At 59.8% G+C, this 23360-nt stretch overlaps 1 protein-coding gene across 1 annotated transcript in view; it reads right to left on the bottom strand.

The window, feature by feature from the left end:
• Positions 1-16556, bottom strand: part of FAM53B (family with sequence similarity 53 member B) — a gene marked incomplete at its 3' end in the record, with an annotated part of 55376 nt that extends 38820 nt beyond the window's left edge. Inside the window, exons 1-2 of the mRNA XM_084245621.1 lie at positions 16434-16556; positions 8209-8263 (exon numbers count right to left, since the gene is read on the bottom strand). Of these exons, the coding sequence (XP_084101747.1) occupies positions 8209-8263; positions 16434-16511 (133 nt within the window). The 5' untranslated portion in view covers positions 16512-16556. The remainder of the gene's footprint in view (positions 1-8208; positions 8264-16433) is intronic.
• Between the last annotated feature and the right edge of the window lie 6804 nt (positions 16557-23360).

Below are 23360 nucleotides of genomic sequence, written 5' to 3'. Positions count from 1 at the left end.
ACCATGTAACAACCAACTCCATAGCCCCACTGTACACACGGCCGGGCACTCACAGTCCTTTGCCTCAACTGATAACCATAAGGCGCCCATGTTGCCTGAACCTGGATTTATCAGTCCACAAGTCCACTTCCACTCAGCCACTAGCAGGGCCCAGCCTGGCTCCCCAGCGCCCAGCACACAGCCTGGCACACAGCAGGCCTCAGCCAGTGGCAGGATTGGGAGGAGATGGCTGAGTGCAAATAAAAGCTGCAAAAGCCAAGGCCTCAACTCCCGCCCTGGGCCCTCGAGGCGTGCAGAGCAGCTGGGCGTCTGGCCGGCGCAGTCCTGTCCAAGAAGATCCTTGGAAACGCAATCCTGGGGTCCGGCGCTGCGCCTGTGCGTCAACACCAGCCAGGTGGCGGCCCGTCCTGTCTGCGGGGCAGATAATGTTTTAATTGTTTCTATCTTTATCGCTTCCAGAAGTACAATATAAGAAAAGTAAAAACAATCAAGGCTATGTTTAGCTCTTGTGTTTTCCCTCTTCACTCAGGGAACAGAAAGCGATTTGTTGGGTCAGGTCACCAGACAAAAGAAACAGGAATAGAAGCTAATTTTTAATGGCAAACAGCCCCAAGCGTCAGGCCTGCGTTTGGCTGTACAAAGGCCTTGTGGGGTCTGAGGAGAGGATACCAGACGCCCTGCCCCCCAATATCACTTCTGCACAAACAACCACAAGTCTTTCAAAAGTGACAATGGCCAGAGACGTAGGGAGTCTACTGAGTAGGGGTCACTTGGAGTGGCGGGAAGGGTGTGGACCCGGGTTCAAACTTCCACTCCCTACCCCTCATCTGTGTCAGAAGGTGATGGACTGCAGCCACCTCCAGGGTCACCACGAGAACCAGCAGCGGTCCCCACGGTCCTGTGTGGGGTGGTACCACTCTGATGGTAGTCCTGGAGACTCGGGGTGCAGCTGGGTGCCCACCTCTGTGGGGGCTAGCAGGAGCGGGATCCATGGGGTTACACTGGGACCTTCTCAAAGTAGGGTTTCAGGACCACCCATAGGACCAACCTCTAGGCTGTTAAAATGCAGACCCCCAGGCCCAGTGCCTGAATTAGTAAGCAGAATCTCTCAAGGAAAAAAAATCTGCATTTTCACTCATTGATTACCCCAGTGATTGCAATGTGCCGGCGTCGAGAACCACTGCTCCGGGGGCAGGCCACACCAGGGCCTGGGTCTGGCAGGCCTGTCAGAATCCCGTTCATCAGACTCCACCATTTGGATTCCGAGCATCACTGAAAGCTGTTCTGGTGTCTGCTTTGTTCAGGGCTGATAACAGAAAGTGGAGCTCTGGAAAAGGACAGCTCTGCCCTGCAAGCACCCAGGGCCTCTCACCACAGCACTTCCTCCCTGGGCTGCACATTCTTAACAGGAGCCTGGACACAACGACCCAAGCAAAGAGGAAGGGACTGACACACCCTGCCCTGCTCCCCAGACACACTGAGGCCTGGGCTGGCTCAGGGCAGGGCAGGTGCTGGTGTCCAGTCCCCTGGCCACTGGCAGACACGGGCACTATTTGGGGACCAATACCTCCCCTTAGGTTCTCTGCCATCCCCACAGTCTCCAGGAGCACCTGAATCTCCCCATCTGCCTGCAGAGCGTCCCTCCACAGGTTTGAGAGAGTGTGCAGCATAAACACTCTGGGCCTGGCCCACAGAGGAGGGCAGAGCACACGGGAACACCAACCATCCAGTTCTTCCCATGTGGGCCCGCCAGGCGGCCTCCATGGTGTCCTTCAAAGTTGAGGCCCAGACTGTGCTGGAAGCTACTGGAGAGGCCACCACTGCCTGGAAGTGCAGGAGCAGCTGACATCCCCACATGGGAGGGGATGAGAACCCAGATCCCCACTCAGGTTCACAAGGTTTCGGTCCTGGGACGGCCTGGCTGCAAGGGGCTCAGATCTAGAGCTCAAAGAAAGAAAATACTCAGCAGAACACAAAGTCTTTGACCTCAAAGGTTCTTGTTTCCATTTCTGCCCTTAAACTTGAAGGGAAGTTCCCAGGGGCCCAGATTCTTAGGGGACTACAAACCTTCCTATGTTCAAGAGACAGGAGATTTACAGCTGGGATGCTGTGAGGCTGTATCAGAGGTTGTCTTATGGTGTAACCACAGCAGAATGTGGTTTCCAGAAAGGTTAAAGCATCTGAAGCACAGACACCAAATTCAAGATTTTTGCAGCCTCCCAGGCCCAGCGCAGCAGGCCTCTGGCCAGATCAAGACCTGCTGACTCATTCTTGAATTTCACACGTGTCTACTTGTGTGGTGGTGAGTCCCTGAGGGCTGAGTCACGCAAACCTGGCCTCGGGGCTGCTAGGGGCTGTGCTTGATTTGGGGGTCAATGGGAAACTCATGAGAAGTGAAGGGCCTCTGTGAGAGCAGCTTTACAAGCCTGTCCCGGAGGGGTGTGTTCAGGGTGATGACAGGAGCCAGCCCGCAATGGCGCCTCAGCCCCAAGTTACCAGGACGAGACTCAACTGGAGAGAAAGGCTCTTAGTTCTGCCTGTGCAACCTCAGCCTCTGGCTGGGACAAGTCACAAAATGCCAGCTGCACCCTGGGCCCCAGACGCCAGCTTCCTCCGTTGCGCTAGAGGATCGGGGGTCAGGGCGGCTAGAGGTGACACATGGAGGGAGGCAGCTGCCAGGGAGCGGGGCCTGGGAGAAGCCCGGGAGGCCGGTGGGTTCAGCACGGTTGCGAGGCCCGGCCCTCACCATCTGAATGGAGTGGCCCCGGCAGCTGCCGCGGCTCCTGAGAGGTCTTTGCTTTCACAAAAAGAGGCCAGGTGGGGTCCCCAGCCAGATGGCACAGAGGTGTCAAAAGCAACCAGACTGGCAGTGGGAGAGCGGGTCTCAGCGCCGCAAGGCAGGAGGACTGGCGCCCTGGGACAGGCCCTTCCGCTCTGAACACACCTCCTACGGCCTCCAGGGCATTCGGAAACTGGGGACCATTGGTAACGGCAACAGAAACTCTGTGGGGACAGAGGGCTGGTTTCCTCCCTCTCCTGCATTCCTGTCCCGGTTGTGGGCAAGCGCAGCCATGGGAATCGGGCAGCTGCTGGCCGTCTCTCAACCCACAGACATGGCAGAGTTGGTCGCCATGACGCAGATGAGACAGGCGGAGGCCAGGAGAGCTCCTGAGGAAACTGTCCATAAACGAGAGTGGTGAACTGCCCGGCCCTGAGCGGGGGACCTGCAGGAGCTGGGAAAGGGCACACGTGTGTCCCGAGCACGGCACTGATCTCGGGGGGCATCACACTCCCCAGTCACTGGTGGGGACACGGAGCTCCAGGACAGGGTTGTCCTCACTGCAGACATGCAGAGCCAGTGCAGACCTGCCCACCCTAAGGCCAGGCCTCGGTAGCCAGCCTGGCCATCTCTGCAGTGGAAGGCCGCCTGGCCAGACACGATGGCGGTGGTGCCCAAGTCATCGTGGCAGCTGCCAGGCCGTCCCCTGGCACCCTGGCCCCTCCCGGGTCAGGCCAGCTGGCCCAGAGGGCGGCCCAAAGCTCGCTGTCACCTGTCACCTTAAACAGCTACCCTGCAGCACCTACACTTTGCACCTCTTTCCTTTCAGAAACACCAAAAGCAATAAATGGTCTAAGGAAAATTTTAAAGCTCTCCGGACAAAGCTGAAACTGTTTTAGAGATTAAAACTCACACATATGAACATAACAAATAATGCAGAAATAAAAATGTAAGTAAATTTTATAAACTCACACATAGACACATCATCACAAGCCTCACACTGGCCTGTCCCGGCTGATCCTCGGTCTCTGACAGGAGGCCCTAAGGACCATATTCAAGATGGCCACCTCTGAGGACCAAAAGTGGCAAAGGCCAGAAACTGGGCCTTTCGTCATGGCTGTTGATCATCTCTATTTCAGACAATGGCTTGTGTGTGCTAAGGAACCTAAAATGCTCACCCTCAACGCCAGCTTTTCTAGAAGGGGATCACGGCCCACCTTCAGTGGCAACAGTGGCGGAGCTAACAGACCCGAAACGTCCAACACTCACGGTGAAACCTTCAGTCCTGCAGGCTCCACAGTCAACTGGTCTACCCTGTAGAGCTTAACACCGAGTGCCCCTGGGAGCAAGCCTTTTATGTCCAGGGTAGACTTTAACAGCCAAGTAATTAAACACGGGACTAAAGGCTTATAATTAAAACGCTGACAAACCCGCGCAGGAGCAGCACAAGGAGGCCACTGTAATATTTTTACAATTCTTTTTTATACATAATGTATGATCCGCCCGCTCGCTCGGGTTTCCTCTATGTTCTTGGCCTGTGAAATAATTTACATTAATAAATAATTTATTACCATAACTCCTAAAGTAATTATGGGTTTCCATCCAATTTCTTTCTTTTTTTTTTTTTTTAAGCGAGTGAATTGTTTTGTTTGCTGTCCGTTGACTTGTATTTACAAGACTTTTCCTGGAGGCCTTTTGGAAATAACTAGTGTTAACATTCACTTTCTCACGTATCGTTTCATTTCCAGGTCTTGCCTCAGTGGTGAGAAAGGCGTGTGTGGCGGCCACTGTCCTGTGAGACAGAGCTCATTTAGGGGACACGGCTAGCCGGGGGTGTTGAAGGGGGCCTGTTTCACCCCATTTGCCCTGTTTCACCAAAGAGGACTGAACTCGTACTTGGGGTCAGTGTGAACAAGGGTCACCCACAGCAAACAAGGGAGGGCTGCAGAGAGCAGGGCTCGGCCAACCTGCCTCTCCCAACACAGCACCATCCTCCAGCCGCTGCAGCCCCTCTGTGCCCACCAGAGATCGCCACTGGAGGCAGGCCCAGCTGCCCAGCTGGTCCAGCTGCCCAAGGCCCGAGCCACACCCACGACACTGCCACCTGTCCCGGGTTTCCAGGGTCAAGAACACAAGCCGGTAGTGTACATGGCTCTGACCCGGAGAGCTGCTTGCAGAGGAAATTCTGGCCCAGCACAGGTGCGCTGGGGATGGACAGCCTGGGAGGACAGAGGGAAGCCGAGAGGCAAAATGTCGCCGTGGGGAGGAGGAGCCCCCGGCGATTGCTGGCTGGCTCCCGGGGCGAGCCCGCAGCCTGGACAGCGGCTTGGCTCCAGCCGCCCTGTCGCTCGCATCCACACCTCAGGCCGCTGTGTTCTTCCCCACTCTGGGGAAGTACAAAGCCACTTCTCTGTATCAAGTTTCTAAACTTGGGGAGCAGGGGAGACCACACTGGGGGACCTGTGCTCACTCACATTGTGCGCTCCCTGGACTGACAGAGCAGGCATCTCCCCCAAGGGGGCAGAGAAGGACCAGCTACGGAGAAAGGATGGTTCTTTAAGGGGAAGCAGAGAGACCCTGCCCTCCCCAACCTAATGAGCTTGCCTGGACTTTCTGAAGAATATTAATGAAACTTGAACTCAGACTCGCTTCCAGCGAGTGCCTTGGCATGCGCGGAAACACCCCTAGTCATGGGCCTGCTGTCCCCAGTTCATGGGACAGTCCCGCTGATCAAGGCCAGAATGTGCGTCCTTCATCTCCAGGAAACAGGCAGGGCTTCTGGCTATTACATGCATGATGTTTTATCTTTGCTGAGCACTGTCCAGCCCTGGAGGGCCCACGACCCTCTTGAAAGGTCCGGCTGGACCCACGGGCTGTTCTCTCCCCCGCTGTCGAAGAGCAGGCTCACCCAAGATACATCTCCCACCCAAGGTGCGTCTAGCTCACAGCGCAGGGCTAGGCCACCTCTAGACTCGGGTTACGTGGGCTGAGCCAGCGGTACACAGGCTCAGGAAGGCTGGAGTGCAGACCTTCCTGCCTCAGCAAGTGCGGGAGGGATGAGGCGGGAGAGGCAGCACCCTCTGGGTGCTGTGATCTTTCTGAATCCCACAAACAACTGCATGCTGCGAGCTGAGGAATCGGGGCTCAGGAAGAGGACCGACGTGCCCACAGCCGAGGGCCCACGGGAGGTGCATCAAGTGCATCCAAGCCCCGGGAATTCATAGCTGCTCATCTTTCTCCTCCTCTGGACAGAAGTCCCTTGAGGGCAGGGGCTGCTTGAGTCCCTCCCTGTGCCCGCCACACAGAGCAGCTCAGTGTGCGCTGGAGCGGGCCGCTGAAATGAGGTGTCGGGAGCCACGGTGGTGCGCCTGAATCGAGGTGGGGCTGGCTGAGCAACAAAAAGGTGAGCGCGGGAAAGAGCGAAGCAGAGATAGTCTAGGAGACTCTGCAGACATCCCAGCACCACTGCTCCGCTCTGCCTGGCGGTGCCCTGGCCCTGGCCTGCAGAGCAAGAGGGAGTTGGGCCATGAGTGAGGGCACCATCGGGAGAGGCCCCCTCCAGAACCCTCTGCAAACAGGAGCCTGGAGCAGCAGCAAGGGCCCTCCTGGAAGGCCGGGCTGCAGAGGGGCCTTTGGTAGGAAGCAGGCCTCTGGGCTCCTCAGCTCAGACAGACTTTGTTCTCCCCACGTGTTCCCTGTTTGGGGCCCTGCCTTGGTCCCTAGTCCATTAGGGTGACTGTCCCTCCTACAGCCCCACCCAAAGGAAACCAAGGTGGTCCACTGGCTTGGGTGCAAGCCTCCCAGGTGCTCCCAGCCCTCTTCACCTACTGCTCAGGACCGGCTCACAGACAGCAGCTGGCGCGGTCCGCCCCACAAGCCAACCAGAGGCGCTGTCCTAACCACCATTTCACAGATGAGGACACTGAGGCTAGAAAAACCGGGCAGTTCAGAGCGACCAAGCCCTAATACCACCCGCTACCCGCCCACAAGGCCTGCACTTTGTCAGCCAGTTGGTGCAAAAGGCAAGGAAGTCTAACGCCCAGTGACCAGACACAGAGACTCACACCTCCACACCCCCTTTATGAGCCGGCAGGCCAGAGCTGAAGTCGAGCTGTGTGGGGGCCGGGCGGGCTTCAGCGCTCTTTCTCCCGGGCCTGAGGAAGGAAGGCAGCCCCTGAAACACAACCATGAGTCTGACCCAGGAAGCAGGCGGTGAGCGGCCCTCGTGCCCCAGGCCTGGGTCGCTGAGGGTGTGCTGAAAGCCGTTAACCACCAAGGAGGTGTTCAGTCAAGCCCCACATGGGACAGGCCTCAGAAATGTGTCACACGGGTAAACCAAGGCCAGGTGAGTTCTCTGCTTCTACTTCCTCTGGGGAGCAGCTCAAGAAGAGGCCTGGGGCTCTCCCACAGCCATGCAGTGAGAGGAGAAAACCGTCCTCCTTCCTCAACACACGACCATCCCTCGGGGGGGGGGCTCCTTAGGCCTCAGTTTCCCCTGCCTGCCCCCAAAGCCGCTGTGGAGTCAAGGAGAGCACACACACAAAAACCACACAGGGAAAGGGTTGAGAAAGAGGCCAGGGATGGCGATGCGGCCTCGCAGCCTCACTGGGTGCTGTCTCAGAAGGCTGGCCTCCACCTCCGCAGAGGTCTCTGCTCTGGCTGGCCAGCCCCAGAGGGCTGGAGAGAGAAGGAGTCACGAGAGAAGCGAGAGGAGCACCTGAAGCCAGCAGGGCCCCCAGCACAGGCGTCTCTGGCCGCACAGAGAGCAGTGGGCCGACCGCACAGGAACAGGACTCGCGACCGCCCTGAACGCATCAGCAGCAGGAGCTCCCAGTTCCCTCTGGGCTTTCCAGCCCACCCCCCTGAGGGATAAGCCGAAAGGCAGAGAAGGACTCGGGCTGTCACTGCTCACCACACAGCCAAGGAAACTGCTCTTCTACCCAACTACCAAGAACTAGTCAAACCGCACGCCGGCCCCCACACCGCGCAGCGGGACGGGCTCGTGGGAATGCCGGGAGGGGCCGCTGTTAGCTGGAGGGGAGGGACAGTCCTGCCGCTGTGTGAAAGATGCAAAAAACTCTATTTTTGTATCTCATCGTACGTCCATTTGGACTTGGCGATGTGAAAATGCAAACAGCATAAAAATACACCAAAATATTAACAGCAGTTTACATCGGGCACTGGGGCCGTGACAGGTTTTTACTTTCCACCGGGGTGCATTTCCTTAATTAACAACATGACCACGATCATGTAATCCTCAGACAGAAACGCTCCCTCTACAGCTGGGATCGGCCTCCAGAAGCCGACGCCAGCGCGTCCCGGGACCTTGTGCGGGGGCCGTGTCCACCGAGTGCTTCCAAGGCTCACCTGCAGGACCAGGCCCGGGGGACGACGAGAGAAGACCGGCTCGTGCCACCTCGGCTACTCACCCATAATTCCACAAGAGAAAAGTGTCGGTCCTTGACTCATCTTCTTTGGCGTGTGCTGCAAACAACCAGAAAAGCTTTTCACTCTTCGAGTCATAAAAGCACCTTTGCACATGACCCCGCGCTGACCCCTCGTACCATCACAATGAATGGGGGGGCTGCCCGCTGCCAGCGTGAGTCAGGGGAGGGCGAGAGTGGCCAGAGACGACATCTGCCCAAGGCCGGGCAGGGACTCCCGGGTCTCTAGTGAGTTATGGGGTCCGTCAAGTCAACAGGCTTCAAGAGCACATGAGAGCCCCGGGGTGTCTGTGAGAAATCCCCCCCAGAGCGGCGTGGAGGGCGAGGGAAGAGGTGTGGGGTGAGCAGCCGGCTGGCCCAGGCCAAGGAGGGTGTCAGGCAGCAGAAGTGCCGGGAAGGGCAGCCCCGCCAGGCCCCGCCCTGGACACGAGGAGCAGCTCTCCTCCCCGGCGCAGCCCGAGGCCTCCTCTCTGAACTGAAACAGAAACGCAGGTGTGTGTGGGCTCCACGTCACAGCTCTGGCTCTGAACGCCTTGGCGCCACCTTTCCACAACAGCTTCCCTTTCCACTGCAAGCTTTCTACATCTCCCCGCGGGCCTCAGAGAGGAACGCTATGGCCGCAGGGTAGAAAACAGGCGAGCAAGCCTCTAGGAACCCCAGGTCCAGGCATCAGCTCCGCAGTAACCTGGCACAGAACGTCCGGGCTTCCCGGTGCAGGCGAGGCTGGTGGGGAGGAGGAGTCTGTCCAGGCCGCAGGAAGAAGGGTTTGCCTCAAGCACTTCAAAAGATCCCAGTCAGTCAGTCAACAAACACGGCCTGGTAATTATTTACACGCAGGCTGTGCTAACAGTTAATCTCATGCTAGTGAAGAAGTTCTCGGCCCCAGAGGAGCGAGCCTGCCAGAAGACGCCACATCTGAGAGGCACCCCGGGCGACAGTCACCCAAAGCATCTAGGCAAGAAGTGGGCGGGAACCCAGCCCTGGCTCTCTGAGGGCTGGGAGGGTGAGGGTGGGGCTACTCAGGAACACCTGGGCCACCCAGATAAGAGGGTGGGAACGCCTGGCACCCGCTCTTCACACCCCTGCCCCAGCTGTCCAATTTGGGGAACTTTGCCCTCGGTCTGCTCTGTGTCCTTCAGGAGGGGGATCCATCCTGCTAAGGGTCCATCCTGACCATCCGGGGACACAGAAGCTCCCATCTCATGGAGGGCAGACACACAGACAAGCCGTCACACTGAGGGGAGAGTGGGGCCAGAGGGGGGATGGCCCAGGCATGGGTGCGGAGGTGCTGGTTTCTGGGGAAACTCGGGACTGGTCTAGAAGGATCAGAGGAGCTGAGGAAGGGAGGAGGGGAGGCTGTGCTCTCCAGCTCCGCCTCCGCATCTTAAAACAATCCTTATATTATCAGGAGTCTGATTCCACAGAGACTTAACCCCCCCAATCTACAGCCATCAGGGAAAGATCTGGAAAGTGCTCGAGACACAGCATCTGCCTCCCTCTAGCTGACTCCAACAGCACAGTGGAACAAGCACACAATACACAAGGACAAGCACACATCGTGGAATGGTGACCAACACCAGCCAGCCTGGCCCGCATGGTGCAGCCCAGGGAGTCTCCCCGAGAGAGAGGACGGGCCTATCATGGCCAAGGGCCGGCCCCCCCCGGGAGGCAATTCCCAACCATGCAGGGGCCCTGCACCCAGCGCACACACACACAGGGTAACCACAGCCCCCAGGCTGGGAGATGGGGGGCAAAGCTACCAAGCCCACAGAGACCCCAACCGGGGGGCAGGGGAGCAGGAGAGAATGGTAGAAGCTCATCTGCACCTTGGGGTGCAAGGGCCTCTGCGGAGGGCCTGGGGTTACAGACAGATGAGGGACGTGGCCAGGGGTGTCTGCTCATTCGCCTTTCCTCCCACCAACCCGGGGCTCCCCAGGACCCCCACGAGAGATGGAGATGCAGGGTTCCGTCCACCAAGAGAAGCACACGAGCTGCCCAGGCCCTCCCCACCCCGTCACGCGGCCCTGGCTTGGTGGGGATTTATCAGCGTTCTGCAGACCCGCTGCCTGGGTGCAGGACGCACACTCGGGAGGCAACGCTTCCACTGCCCCCAACACCCTGCCCTGAAAGACCGACAGGCATCCTGGTTGGCCGCTGCCTGTGCCAGGGCCCTCTGCATTCTCCATCCACAGCCCAGCAGGCCCCTCGTCCTTCCCTCACCACCGCCAGCAACTGCCCAGAGCAAGCAGAACAAGACCCAACAGCCCCTGTCCAGGAGATGAGCCTGGAGCCTCCCAGCCTCCGGCCGCCCATCCCGTCCTCCCTCAGGCAGCTGGTCGCGAGGCCCACTTGCTGCCACCTCTGGGTCTCTGCAGGTCTCATTCCCGCCGCGAGGCCGCCTCAGTCTGCTTCCCGGTCTGCCCCAACCCCGAGATTGCCCGTCCGCCCCTCGTGGCGCCACGTGTTCACCGTCTGCGCCTCGCCCATCAGCCCTTTGGTTTCTGTTTATTCTCTGCTGCCCCCTAAGAACACAGCCCCTGGAGCTGCCGTCTCGTCCACACACTCCAGCACAGAGCTGGCACACGTGACTTGTGCCGACCCACTGCTCGGGCGCTGTCAGCCACGCCTGCCCTGCTCCCGCTGCTGCACCCGGTGACGGGGGCCGGGGGGGCAGCGGGCAAGGCCAGTGGAAAGGGGTTCACTGGGTGGGTCACCAGCCTCAAGCCAAGTCTAGAGTCAATGGAAGGAGAGAGTAGGGGGGACCCCCTGCAGGCCCAGGTGCCTCTCCAGGCCACCGACTCTGCACCCAAAGGCCCACAGGCTGAGGAGAGCGCACACTGAGGCTTTCCCGACCTGAAGGAACACCTCTCCACGTCCCCCATTCTAGGCAAGCCCCACTTTGATCCCCACACTGGGCATGGGAAACTGCGCGGCCTGGAGGTACACTCCCTCTTCTGTCATCAGCACCCCAGTTTTGCACAGGGACTCCTCGGCTCCTTCTCTGCATGGCATCTGCCGAGATCATGTGAAGATCTTCATAGATCTCCACAGGGTGGGCCAGGACACCCCTCTTCCAGGCTCTGACTCCTGGGCCCTGGGGGTCCCCGGGTGCTTCACCCAGCAGGGAGGCCCCCAACCTGCCACTGATGCCTGTTTTCAGAGTCCTCCGAGCTACCACGTCCCTGCCCTTACTGGGGCCTCACTCTCTCTGGGCCAGCTTCTTCCGCTATGTCCCATCCCCCCAGGGAACCCCTGGTGTAGGTGAGCTGGAGTGTCCACTGCTTACAGCAGGGGAGCCCTGCCCAGTCCCGTGACAGACTTCGAGATGGGATCAGACCCCCATTTTGCTTCCTGAGCCCATCTGCGAGGCAGGGCTGGCGGTGGGCCGGGTCCCCAGCAGCTTCCCACTGTCAGGCCCCAGGCACACCCTGACTGTTGGTTTGACACCAGGGACCCTTCCTGGCAGGAGCTGGCTGGGGCCATTTTATTCCCAGACCACCAGCCCTCGTCACGTCTGCCGCCTGTCCTCCCGGCCCTCCACGGCCACTGCAAGAAGGACGGCCGGGCCTGGGGACTCGTGGCCCTCGCAGCCTTCACAGCCCGGGTCCGGCTGCAGAGAAACAGGACGCGACAGGGGCACCCCTGGGACTTCTCCCGACAGAGCCTCTGTTCCCAGGCTGCCCCAGGGCAGGGCCTCATCTCCGCAAGGCCCCTTAAGATCTGCCAGAGGAGATGGGGGAATTGGCTCTTCCACAGGAAAGGCAAAGGCTGGAAATCAAGTTGGGGCCTCCGGGGCCATCTGTGAGACCAGGGAGAGAAGCTCCCACTTCACTGAAGGCGCCATCAGGTCTTTCTTCAATGAGGAACAGACAGAAAATGGCAGAGCTCATTTCTGGCCTTAACCAAGCTTCTCGGAACTTTCTTCTGCAGGGTGTGGACTAAAGCCAGGGCTGCGCTTCCCCCTCTCAGCCCACGTCACGGGGAGCCACACCGTGCACAGACCAGCTCAGGCGCGGAGGGGAGCAAGCGGAGCCAGCAGCCCCGCCTCCAGGACGGAGCCGGGAGACCAGACGGTAGAAAGCAGAAGGGAGAGCCAGGCCCAGGAGGGAAAGAGAAGCAGAGAGGGGCTGGCCCGTGGCTCTGTGCTGGCTCCCCAGGCTCCGGGGTCAACCGAGGCAGGGCGGGCCCTGGTGCCCTCTGCTTGGCAATGGTCGTCCCCGATGCTCCGCAGCCTTCCCAGTGTCACTCCTCAGCCCAGCCTGTGCCTGCCAAGGACCCCGGGGGGCTGTCGAGCCCCAAGTGCCAGCTGCAGGTGACGGGGGCAGGGTGACCCTCGGTGCCCCGGCACGGCCACTGACTCTTTCGCCTGGGCAGGGCTTGGCCTCGGCAGCCTGGTCTGCCAGCGCAGAAGGAAGTACCTGTTCCAAACCAGGCTTGTGGGCAAGGCCCTGAGGCTGGGGGCTGTGAGGCGGCCTGGAGCCACACTCCGCCCTCGCCCAGCTCCCTCTGGTCCCCGGATGTCAGAGAGGGTTTGCTGGGGGGAGGAGGCCCTGTCTGGCCAAGGAAGATGGTCCCTCCGGTGGCCAGAGCGTGGGCGTGCGGGAGGGAGCCGAGGGAACACGGCCCCCGGGGTCAAACGTCTGGGCTGCCTGCCAGCAGCAGAGCTAATGTTAGAACAAAAGGAAGAGCCCACTTGGCAGAGGAAGGCGACCGGCCGGGGAGTGGGGAAAGGGGAAGCAGGCGTCCACTGGTCCTGCGGCGGGACGAGGCGGCCAGCGCCCCGGCCGGCGCCCCCACTCCGGGCAGGCACCCCTCCGGCCCTGCAGGACAAGGGGCTGAGTGCCCCTCGGCCCGCCTTCTACTCCCTGCGCCTCTGGGCAGCGGGGCGGCCACAAGGCCACCACTATTCGGCCTTTAGAAAAGGGAGAATGAGAGAACAGGTCGGACAGAGGAGGGCAGGGGGCTGCGGCTTCACCTCTCCCCCCCAGTCTCCAAGGCCCCGGGGCTCCACCTGGGCCTCAGCCTGCCTCCCCCACCGCCTGCTCCCAGAATCCCAAGTGGCTGCGGTGATTCATGTTCCCTTTTTTAATCTTAAACCCCCACTTCTGTGATCTTCTTAGTCTGATTAGAAAACAAAAGAGAAATGCTTTTCCATCTTTCCTGTGTTATCTTGATGGTATTTACATGAGGATGCTGTTACCCGGTTAGGCAGCTGAAGCAAAACCCCCATCAACTTCCTCTCAGCCCTGCTGGCTGTTACAGCAGTTTCTCTCACATTCTGACCCGGACGTCATCGGCAGATGGAGATTACTCGGGGGCTTTCTTGGGTGTCTCTCTGCAGGCCCAGTGGAGCCGGCACAGCCTCAGAGGCCGGCGTGTGCGCGTGAGGCCTTGGCCGGAGCAGACCGCCCCCTCGCCCGCGGCGTGACCAGGACCCTTCCTCCAGGCTCTCTGACCTGCAGTTTCCTGCCAGTAAAACAGGGGCGAGACGGTCGGGCTAGGCTCGGGGCGGGGGCAGGGGTGGCCGGCGTACCGCACACCGCTCGCCGCTCTGTGCGCGGCCTGCCACGGCCCGCCCGTCCACCTGCACAGCCAGGCCGAGCCTAGGACGTGGCCACAGCATGGGATGCTAACAAACTGACAGAGTCCTGAGGAGCCCCCTCCCCAAAGGGGCCACTCCCCACAGCTAACCTGCCCACAAGGAGCCAGGGGACAGAGGGGGCGGCAGAGGAAGACAGATGGGCCCCGGCCCGAGCGGGGGTTCTGGGCCTAGAGCGGCAGTGATGAGAAGCAGTGGGGAGGATTCAGACACGAGAGGAAGGGCGTCCAGGAGGAAAGAAAGCAGGGACGCGCTCCCCTGGCCTGGCTTTCCTTACTTTCTGATGGGCGAGTTTCCTTCTCCAGCCTGGGCGAGGAGGCCACGCTCCTCCTGGCAGGGGCTCAGTCTCTTGAACAGCAGCTCAGCTGATCTGGAGCACATGGGCCTGGAACCAGCCCCACGGCCAACCCCGCCAGGCCCGCCCTGAAAGGGCCCGAGCACAACGGGCTGCTGAGGCCAACGGCGCGGCTGCAGCAGGGCAGGGACCTCCCCAGGGCCTCCGGACAGTCCCTCACCCTGGAGGTTGCCCCTTCTGGTCAGAGCTGCTCAACGTGTTCTCAAGATTTCACCAGGAAACACTCAACAATGGCAAATAGAGCCACTCGCCTCTCTGCCCCCACAGCAGTGAACATGCACGCAGCCAGAGGGAGGCTACAATGACCAGCGGAGCAGGAGCCCAGAAATCCTCCACCCTACAGACGGTCACATGGCCCCACCCCATGCTGGGCCCTCAGGCCCAGGAGGGGAACCAGCAGCACACAGGAGAGACAGCCCCTGCCTCGAGGAGCTCACATTCCAGTGCAGGAGTCACTCGAGAGATTGGGGGAAATGTCAGAAAGCAAGAGCGAGAGTGGACAGAAAGAGGGGTGGATGCAGGCAGAGTGGAATTCAATTTCAGGCCAAGTGGGCAGAGAAGGAAGGAAGGCAGGAAGAGTGATCCAGGCCATGCAAGCAATGCAAAGGCCCTGGGGCAGGCTCGTGTGGCGTGCCTGAGCACGGAGGCTGGCGTGGCTTCATGGCTCAGGCAGAGGGGGCAGAGAGAGCCGCAGAGAGAAGGGGGTTGCTGGGGCCAGAGTGTGTGGGCCTTGGGCCTCCTTGTTAGGGCCTGATGTTTGCTGGGATGCGGCTGAAGCCAGCAGAAGGTTCTGAGCAGCTCTGCCTGAACTCATGCCCACTGGCTGCTGGAGGGAACAGGCTAAGGGACCCTGAAGCTGGGTACTGGGTACCACCAGAATCCAGGCAAGCACCCAGGGGGCCCCGAGCAGCGAGGGTGGGACAGTGGGAGGAAACCTGATGACGCACACGGTGACGCACAAGCGGGAAAGGAAGCAGTGAGAGGCAGCGACCAGCGAGGTCGTGGGGCTTGAGCACTCGGGGCAGTGACCAAGTGGACATCCAGCAAACACTGCCAGGTGCCTGTTCTCGGCCTGCCCAGCAGTGCTGGGACATGGGGGGCGAGGCCAGGTCCCTGCCCTCAAGGTGGCTGTAGACAGACCCCGGACAGGGCCAAGAAGCCCAAGAGTGGAGTCGGAGAGGGAGGCCTGAGTACCAGGGGGCTAGAGAGAGGTGAGGGCCCGAGCCAGGTGGCAGTGGCCCGGCATGTACTTCGAGAGGACTGAACCTGACTGCTTCACAGCCCTTCAAGGCCAGCGCTTGCAGAGCCCATAAACCGCACGTCCCCGCTCCGAGCGGTTTGCCCTGACTGCTCCCATCCTCACCTCTGTCTGAATGGCCCGAGGGAGCTTCTTGAGGGCAGAGACAAAGCCCTGACCCCCTGTGGAAGCCCTCCAGCCCAGCACCGCCAGCGCCGCCCAGTGCTCGAGCAGGCCTGGCGAGTGGACACTTCGGAGCTCCCGGGAGGGTTGGGGATCTGGCCTGCCTGCTCTCAGCCTGGTAGTGGCGTGAGATCAGAGATGGGAGCTGCAAGGGTGCTGAGTGGGGGTTCCCAGGAGGGGCCATGACCCTCAACGGTGGGCCCTGCTGACCACAGAAGCTGCAGAGTCCCCGGGGTGGACCCCTGCTGGCCCCACAGGAGTGTTTCTGCTGGGAGGGGACTTCCTGCGCCCTCTGCAGGGGAGCAGCCCTGCTTGCTGCTGAGGACTCGGGCTCCGAAGAGGCAACTTTGTTCTCGGTCTACGAAGGCCCACCAGACGGCTGCTCAGAGGGCGGCTTTGGCAGGAGCCGTGGAGGGCAGCCGGCCCACGGCCCACCATGGTGGCAGAAGGCCCGCCTTCTTTCTCACCACCTCCCACTCTCGAGTCCCGAGGCAGCAGCTCTCCCTCTGCACCACCCTTTCGAGACAGCCATACCTTGGCTCTGACCCAGGTACCACCCCCTTCTGGAAACCACCTCCCCTCACCGGGTGGAAACCAGCAGGAATGTGGGTCTCGGCCCAGCGGGTGGAGGAACCACACATGGTATTATTTACCAGGTGCTGGCCTCCCCGCTTGCTCACGGAGAGAGCCAACCTGGGCGCGTCCCCATTGCAAGCACACAGCCAGGCGCTGGGCGGCTCTGGGCTCTGCCTACACCGGTGTGCGGTGCGGCCCAAAGCCCCGCCTGCATGTCAGGCCTCAAAGAGGTCAAGAGCATGAGCCCACTGGGTCCTTACCAGCTCAGGGCTGAAGGTCTGGCATGTTATAGAGTCAGCTCCCTGGTTGTCAAGGCTTTTACTGAGGGTCATCACCATGGTAAGGGCCTCAGGAGCTGGGCTCTGCCCCAGGTTGGGCACGAGCCATCTTCAGCAGGCGGACTTAGGCAGAGGCAACCTCCTGGGCACCTCCCAGGTGACCGGCGTCAGCAGGAACAGCTCCCCATTGGCCGCTCACCCCAGGGCGTGTCCTAGGAAATGGCCAAGGGTGGTCAACTCTCTAGAAAGACAAAAGAAAGGCAAAGAGATCAGCTCCAGGGATAACCAGGGTCCTGCGAGAGCTGCCCCACTCCCTGCTAAAGGAGGTGCATTCTGGGAGGGCCACCAAGGCCAGAACTACCTTCCCAGAGTCCCGACTCCCCTCTCGTGCTAGCCTTGGGGTGTCTCTAAAACCAGTGCCCTGGAGGACATAGCAAAGAATCTAGCTCAGCCAGGCGGAGCCTTCAAGACACACTCAGGGGCTGCATAGCTCACGATCAGCTGTCCCCAAAATGCACTCAGGCGGGTGACATCTTACCCTGAGCTGGCTTTACAGACAGCTTCAGCATATGGCCAAGGTAGGCTGAGAGTCAGACATACGCCAACCCCAAGGTCAAGACTGAAGGAGTCAGTCCTTGGGCGGCCAACTAGCAGCAAGGGACCCCCAGTCGGCAAGCCAGCTGCTGTTCTCCAGCAGCTAAGAACAGAAGCTACGGGAAGAATCAGGAGGGTCCATTTAAAGGCATCTATTTCCCATCCTTGGAAGTGCCGCCATTTCAATCATGACAGCTCTGCAACCCTGGGGGCCAGTGCAGCTTTGCGCCTCTCCCCAGGACAGGGCGAACCAAGCCCTGGCGGGACCTGTCCACAGCACCCTGAGGTCCCCACGGTGACAGCACCCAAAAAAGGGTGTCTGCCCAGCCCATCAGCGCCTCCTCCCTGAGCCACCGTCACCAGTCACCAAGCAAACACCGATGGAAAAGAGGTTTGCAAAGTCTCTTGTCACAAATGAATTCCTCTGGACCTACCTCCCCACCCCTACGTGCTTAGCCCGTCAAAGAAAGTCACGTGGAGATAAGGACCCTGAAGACCACCATCAGAGAGTGAGAAACGAAGATGATAACAGCAATAAACAACTAAAACAGGCAGCCCCTCATCTGTAATTAAAAACTGCTCGAGGTAGAGAAGTGTCGGAGAATCTGCCACTCCGTGGAAGTATTAATTGCACCCTGGTATTCACTTGCCGTCCAGACTGTAAATCATATTTTCCTGTTTACTTCGATTAGACTTGACAGTGGGTGCTATTGAAATTGCTCAATTACAGGCCAGCTGGCAAGCACAGGAAAGTTACCTTCCACTGGTCTTCGAAAACAAGGTTCCTCCGAAGTACAAAGTGAGGAAGGGGGATCAATACATCGTCAAAGGACTGACTGTCCAGGGGGGCCCGGTGGGGTCTGAAGGACCCCAGGCCGCACGGTTTCACACCACGTCAATTTAGAAGCCACACGTTCTGAGCAGGAGGGAGCTGCTCCAGGAAAGAATCCCAGACCACTCCTCCAGTTCTAGCCAGAGAGCCGGGCCAGAAACGCCCGCCAGCCCCTGGACGCCTGGCCGGGGAGCAGATCCAGGCCACGCCAGGCAGGAGAGGATGGCGTGACTGGGGACTTGCCCGTCAAAGGGACCCCTGGTGCCCCTCAGTGGTGGAGGCAAGGCCTCAAGATGGCCATCATCTTTCTGGGAGCAACAGTTCTAGGGCAGCTAGTCACTGGCTCCAGGCCTTCCCCCACCTCCTTCTTTCCTAAGGAGGCGGGAGGGTCGCGGTGACAGGCACAGGCCCGGCCCAAGCCCAGTGAGCTGCAGTCCCAGCTCCTGAAAGGCATCATTTCAGTGACTTTGCTAAGCAACATCTCCCGGAGCCCAGTCCCAGATCCGGGGCCTTTGCGGAGTGCCCAGCACACCCCACTGACACCCCTCCCATGGAGGAGTCTGCCAGGGAAGCCTGCAGGGACCTCCTCGCAGAAATGGACACCCAACCACCTGTCGTCTCACTTTTTAAGGGAATTTCCATCACAAAATCAAAATCCCATCAAGTGGGGACTGGCTATAGAGGAGCCCATCCCTCTGGACAAGCAGTAGGTGCCCGGAAGAGGTGGACTATGGAAGCCATTTGCCCAGCCTCGGGGGTGCAGCTCCTGCATTGGGCACCCAGCACGTAGCTGCACCTCCATCCCCATGGAGCCCCCACAAGAGACCAGGCTTGCAGGGGTAGTATGAAGGGTAAAGAGCAGCTGAGATGGGCGTCAGCAAACAGGCTGGCACTGAAAGGAGGGAGGAGGCCTGGCACAGTCCCATTGGCAGGTTGTGGACGGAGGGCTAGGACAGGGTCCGCAGCACCAGGGCAGACAGACGAGAGAAGGCCCGAAGGTCCAAATATCTTCTTGGACTGTATTTGCAGAAATAACAGGTGACACAGGTGACATGTCCCCCTTTTAAGAGCCTCAGTGCCAGGCCAGCTGTCCCACCGGTCCCCAGGGCCTCCCTGCCCGTGGACACTGTGATCCTGTCTTACAGAGAAGCAAACTGAGGCCCAGGTCCAAGGTCGCGTAGTTGTGACGGGTGACAGAGGGCCAAAGCTACATCCGCGAACTCCAGCTGCGACCCTCCCACACCCTGTACCTTTCAGCATAAAGATCCCGTAAGCCCTAAATTTCCCAGTTCAACGGGCCCAACGCAAAGTCATAGACGCAAGGTTTGCAACACACCCTTCTCTCCACAGCTCATCCTTGGGTCCCCAAACACCAACCCCCTGGAGCTTCATGCACCAGCGTCCCCCTGCAGGCGGGGAGCAGGTAGAGGAGAGGATGTCTGGGAGCCGGGGTGGACATTCAGTACCACTTTCCAGAGGGAGCCTCGCAGATGCACAGTTGCCGGGCAGAAGGCAAAGTGCCCCAGGAAAGTCAGGGTGCAGAGGCCGGGGAGAGTCCCTGCCAGCAGCGCCTTGCTAGCAGCAGGGTACGTGCCCATTCCCCCTGTCCCCTGGGCTTCTGCCCTCCCACTCAAGGCCATCTCCAGGGGCTCACAGACAGCCACGCCCGCCCCAGAGCAGCCTGGGTACGGAACTGTCAGTCACCCTGTGGTCTCGGCATAGAGCCGGCCCATGAGGAACCTGACCGACGCCAGTCTGCTGGGCCAGCTGCAAAACCAGGAAAGCGCTGGACTACATGTCCACAAGCTGCCATCCTGTCCCAGGTGAGCCCCATCATCTCCCTGAGCCACCTCCTCCTTCGCAATATGCCCGATGCAATTCGTGCCAGGCCCTCCTGGATGGAAGGCTAAGGAGGGCAGGCTCTGCAGGCGAGGGCGCCTTACAGGAAGACCCTAGAGGCACTCAAGTCCTCAGGGGAGTGCCCTGGTCACCTGGCCCAGCAGAGCCCCTTTTAGAGGCTCACAAAGATCTGGTCTTCACGGCCACAGCAGGAGGGCCGGGAGCCAGAGAATCAAATGGGGGTGGGGGGAGCAAATGCACTCCAGACTCACGCGCACTAGGGGGTTCCATTGGCACGTGACAGGCAAGGAAACTGAGGCTTAGAGAGACAGAATGACCTGGCTGAAGCTGGCACGTGGCTACACTCAGGCTCTCTTGCTACAGAATGAAGCAGCTGCTGACTCAGGGAGGGCGTGCTCGCCGAGGAGCTTGTCCGTCCGTCACCGGCGAGCAGAGCATTCCCTCCCTCCCTCGTGGCCACCAGAGGCCACTCCTGGGGTCTGCCGGCAGGGACCCACGCCAGGGGCTGATCAAAGTGGCCCAGGTCTCCCTTGTGAGAGTCTCTTGATGGAGGGGAAAAAAGAAAACTGTCAAATGAGCTGCTGAACCCAATCGGGACTCTGTTCTCCGGGACTTGACACCATCACCCGGGTGCGTTGTAGGGATTTTCTGTTTTTTTAAGCAAATAACATTCTGTGAGGAGGGGGAGAAACGACATTATTCAAGGACAAGAAAGTGCTGAGATCCGGAGCCAAAACAAATCTGAACAGGGGAATGAGACAGCTCGTGTTGTTTCTGGAAACTGCAGCCAGCTGCAGGCCCTACTTGTCAAGAGTCCATTTATCAATGAAAAATAACTGACAGACCAGTTTCCCATAAGCACCCCGTAATTCTTGCTACTGTTCATGTTGTTTCAGCCCAGCAAACACCAGGAGAGATCAGTGTGTTATGCGCTCGGATTTGCTGAGCCTACGCCAAAGGGAGAGAAGGGCAGGAGGGCGGAGGGAGGAATGGGGGGAGGGGAGGGGAGGGGGGGAGGGGAGGGGAGGGGAGGGGCAGCCCTGAGTGAGCACAGGCAGAGCTGCAGGTGACCCTGGCGAGCGGGACAGAGACGGGCGCCCACAGCAGCCCACGAAACGTAAGCTGCTTAGCCTAAGACGACCACGCCCCGCTCTTCAGTCAGCCCCACTGACAAGTACCGTGGACCCCAAAGACATGAGAAGTGAAAAAATATTTTTACCAAAACAAACACAAAAGGCAGTGTGGCCTGCGTCAGGACAGCAGGTCTGGGGACAGAGCTCTGGCACTGGCTCTGCCCCAGCGGCTCCGTCCACTTGGCCAGGTCACGTCCCCTCCCTGGCCTGTCCCCCACCTGCCAGAGGGAGGCTGGGCCTGGCAGGCTGTCTCCGAGCAGAGAGCGCATGCGTGCAGCCATGGGCTGCTGCAAGGCTTTAGACAGGGCTACCCGCCTCTTGAGCCTCGGTCTCCTCACCTGGCACGTGCCAAAAGGAACCTCCTCACAGAGGACTTATGAGCTGTGAGAAAGAACAAGAAGTTCAGGTGAGCCACATGTGGCCCGCCCTCTGCGTGCTGCTCAGGCCTGATCTGCAGCGTTCAAGGTCCAGGAAACTGGACAACAACAAAGGTCAAGTCCACACCCACCACCATTTGGGGCCCAGGTGATGACCTCCTGAAAAGCCTTTCAGGGAGCAGGAGGCTACCCTGACATTGAGCAGCTTGCAACCTCTTAGGCAGGTTAACCTGGGCACAGGGCTGAGAGGATGAGAGCCAGCCCCCTCTCCTGCACATCCGGGGTGCAGACAGGATACATGTGTAAGTGCACTTCCAAGCTCAACCCCTTGCACGCAGCACCCTGGTGTCCCACAGCGACACTGGGAGTCCATTCAGGCCTTCCCTGCAGGGCCGGCAAGTGGTCACTCGCCAGCCCTCACCCCTTCAGCTCCACCTCCTGCACCAACAATCTCCTCTTCCTTCCCAAGTGCTTATGAATGGGCCCTGAAGGCCCAGACACCCTTGCCCTCCTGCGGCCGACCCCCCAGACCCAGAGGTGAGCTCAGCTTTCCTACCAGCGCGTCTTCAGGGACTCCATGAGTCGAGGAGCTTCAGGGTACAGGCAACCACACCAGAGAACCCTCCAGGCCACCGCGCAGAGGGAATGTAATCGCTCAGCAGCTGGCACTTGGGGCACAGCTGGGAGGGCGGCGACCGCTTTATCTCAGGGACCTGGGGGTGGGTGGCCCAAAGCAGTATCGTAGTCTCACACTGGATCACTGGAGGTGACGCGGGCGGGGGCACGGAACCCCCAGGTTGGCCATCTGCCACCCCTCAGAGGCCCCGACCCGACCTCGGCTCACATCCCAGGACTTCACCCTCCTGATTCGACTGAGTCATATCTACCCATCCACTTGACCAGGCCTGGTGTAGAAATGAATCAGACGAGTTAACTGACCTTCGTGAAGCCTTCCACCATCACCCCTCTGCCTCCTGCAGCCCACAGCCCCCGTCACGTGTTCAAGGACGCCACCACCTGGCGAGACCGACACGGGAGCCTCAGCTGCCTGGTAAGGACTGGTGCACCTGAACTCCAGGGCACCTCTCAGTCAATTCCCCAAAGCCATCTGCAGCCTCGGGGGCCGTGGGGAGTGTGTGCACACATGCACACCCTGGAGGGTTCTCTGGCCGTAGGCTGTAGCACCGCAGCAGGGCACCACCACCCCGTGACAGCAGCCATCTGTCCGCACAACTCCCACGGAAACAGCCCCAGCGTGTCGACACCTTAGATGGAGAAAGACGCTCCTGTAAGAGGGGCCGCTTCCCAGGGGGCCTCACTCAAAGCGGTGCCCAGCACTTGTCTCTCAATTCCTTGGAACTGGCCATGTAGGAGCTCGGGGCAGCAGCTGCTTCTTGGGGGTTAGGCCCTGTTTTATTTTTTGGCAGGGCGTGGTCTGGGGGGGGGGAAAGGGAGGGGTGCCTCATTTGCAAAAGTGTCTCCACTTCCTTCTAAGCACTCTGGATAGACAAGGCCTCCTCCCTCCCTCCTGTGCTCAGAGCAGAGACCTCCGGGTGAAAGAGGAAATGACACAGCCAACCAGACGCACCGCTTAAAGGGAAGGTGCCTGAGGCAGCCCAGACAAATTCTTCCAGAGCCTTCTGGGGGCACCCTGACAGCACTAAGGGAGACTCCTAGGGCCTTGAGAGAGTTAACCCACGTCCCAAGGTGAGCAGATCTTCTTCCTCAGCAGCAGGACAGACTGTCCGTCCACCACATGCCCCATGGTGCCTAGCAAGCCGCCCCACGGGCCACCAGTGGCCATCACTGTCCCCTCGTGAGCCACCTGAGCAGGGTTTCAGGCAGGCCTGCCTGCTCACTCTCAGAAGTGCATGTCACCGGGTCATCAGCAAGATGCTAAATGACAGACCTTGACGGCCACCTCCCGGCCCAGTAAGGGGCTGGCCTCCAGCTGCCCGAAGGGCCGCACCTGGTAGCAGCCTGGTCTGAGGGGTCAGAGGAGCAGCCGTGCAGGCAGGGACAGAGGCCACCCCAACCAACGACACCACTTTCAGGGTTAAAGAGAGCAGATGACAAAAATAACAATAAAATATAAATGTTATAGGAAAACATA

The sequence above is a fragment of the Talpa europaea genome, assembly GCF_964194135.1.
Source record: "Talpa europaea genome assembly, chromosome: 10".
Lineage (NCBI taxonomy): Eukaryota > Metazoa > Chordata > Mammalia > Eulipotyphla > Talpidae > Talpa > Talpa europaea.
The sequence above is the reverse complement of the archived record's forward strand: the minus strand, read 5'-3'. Positions and strand labels throughout refer to the sequence as shown.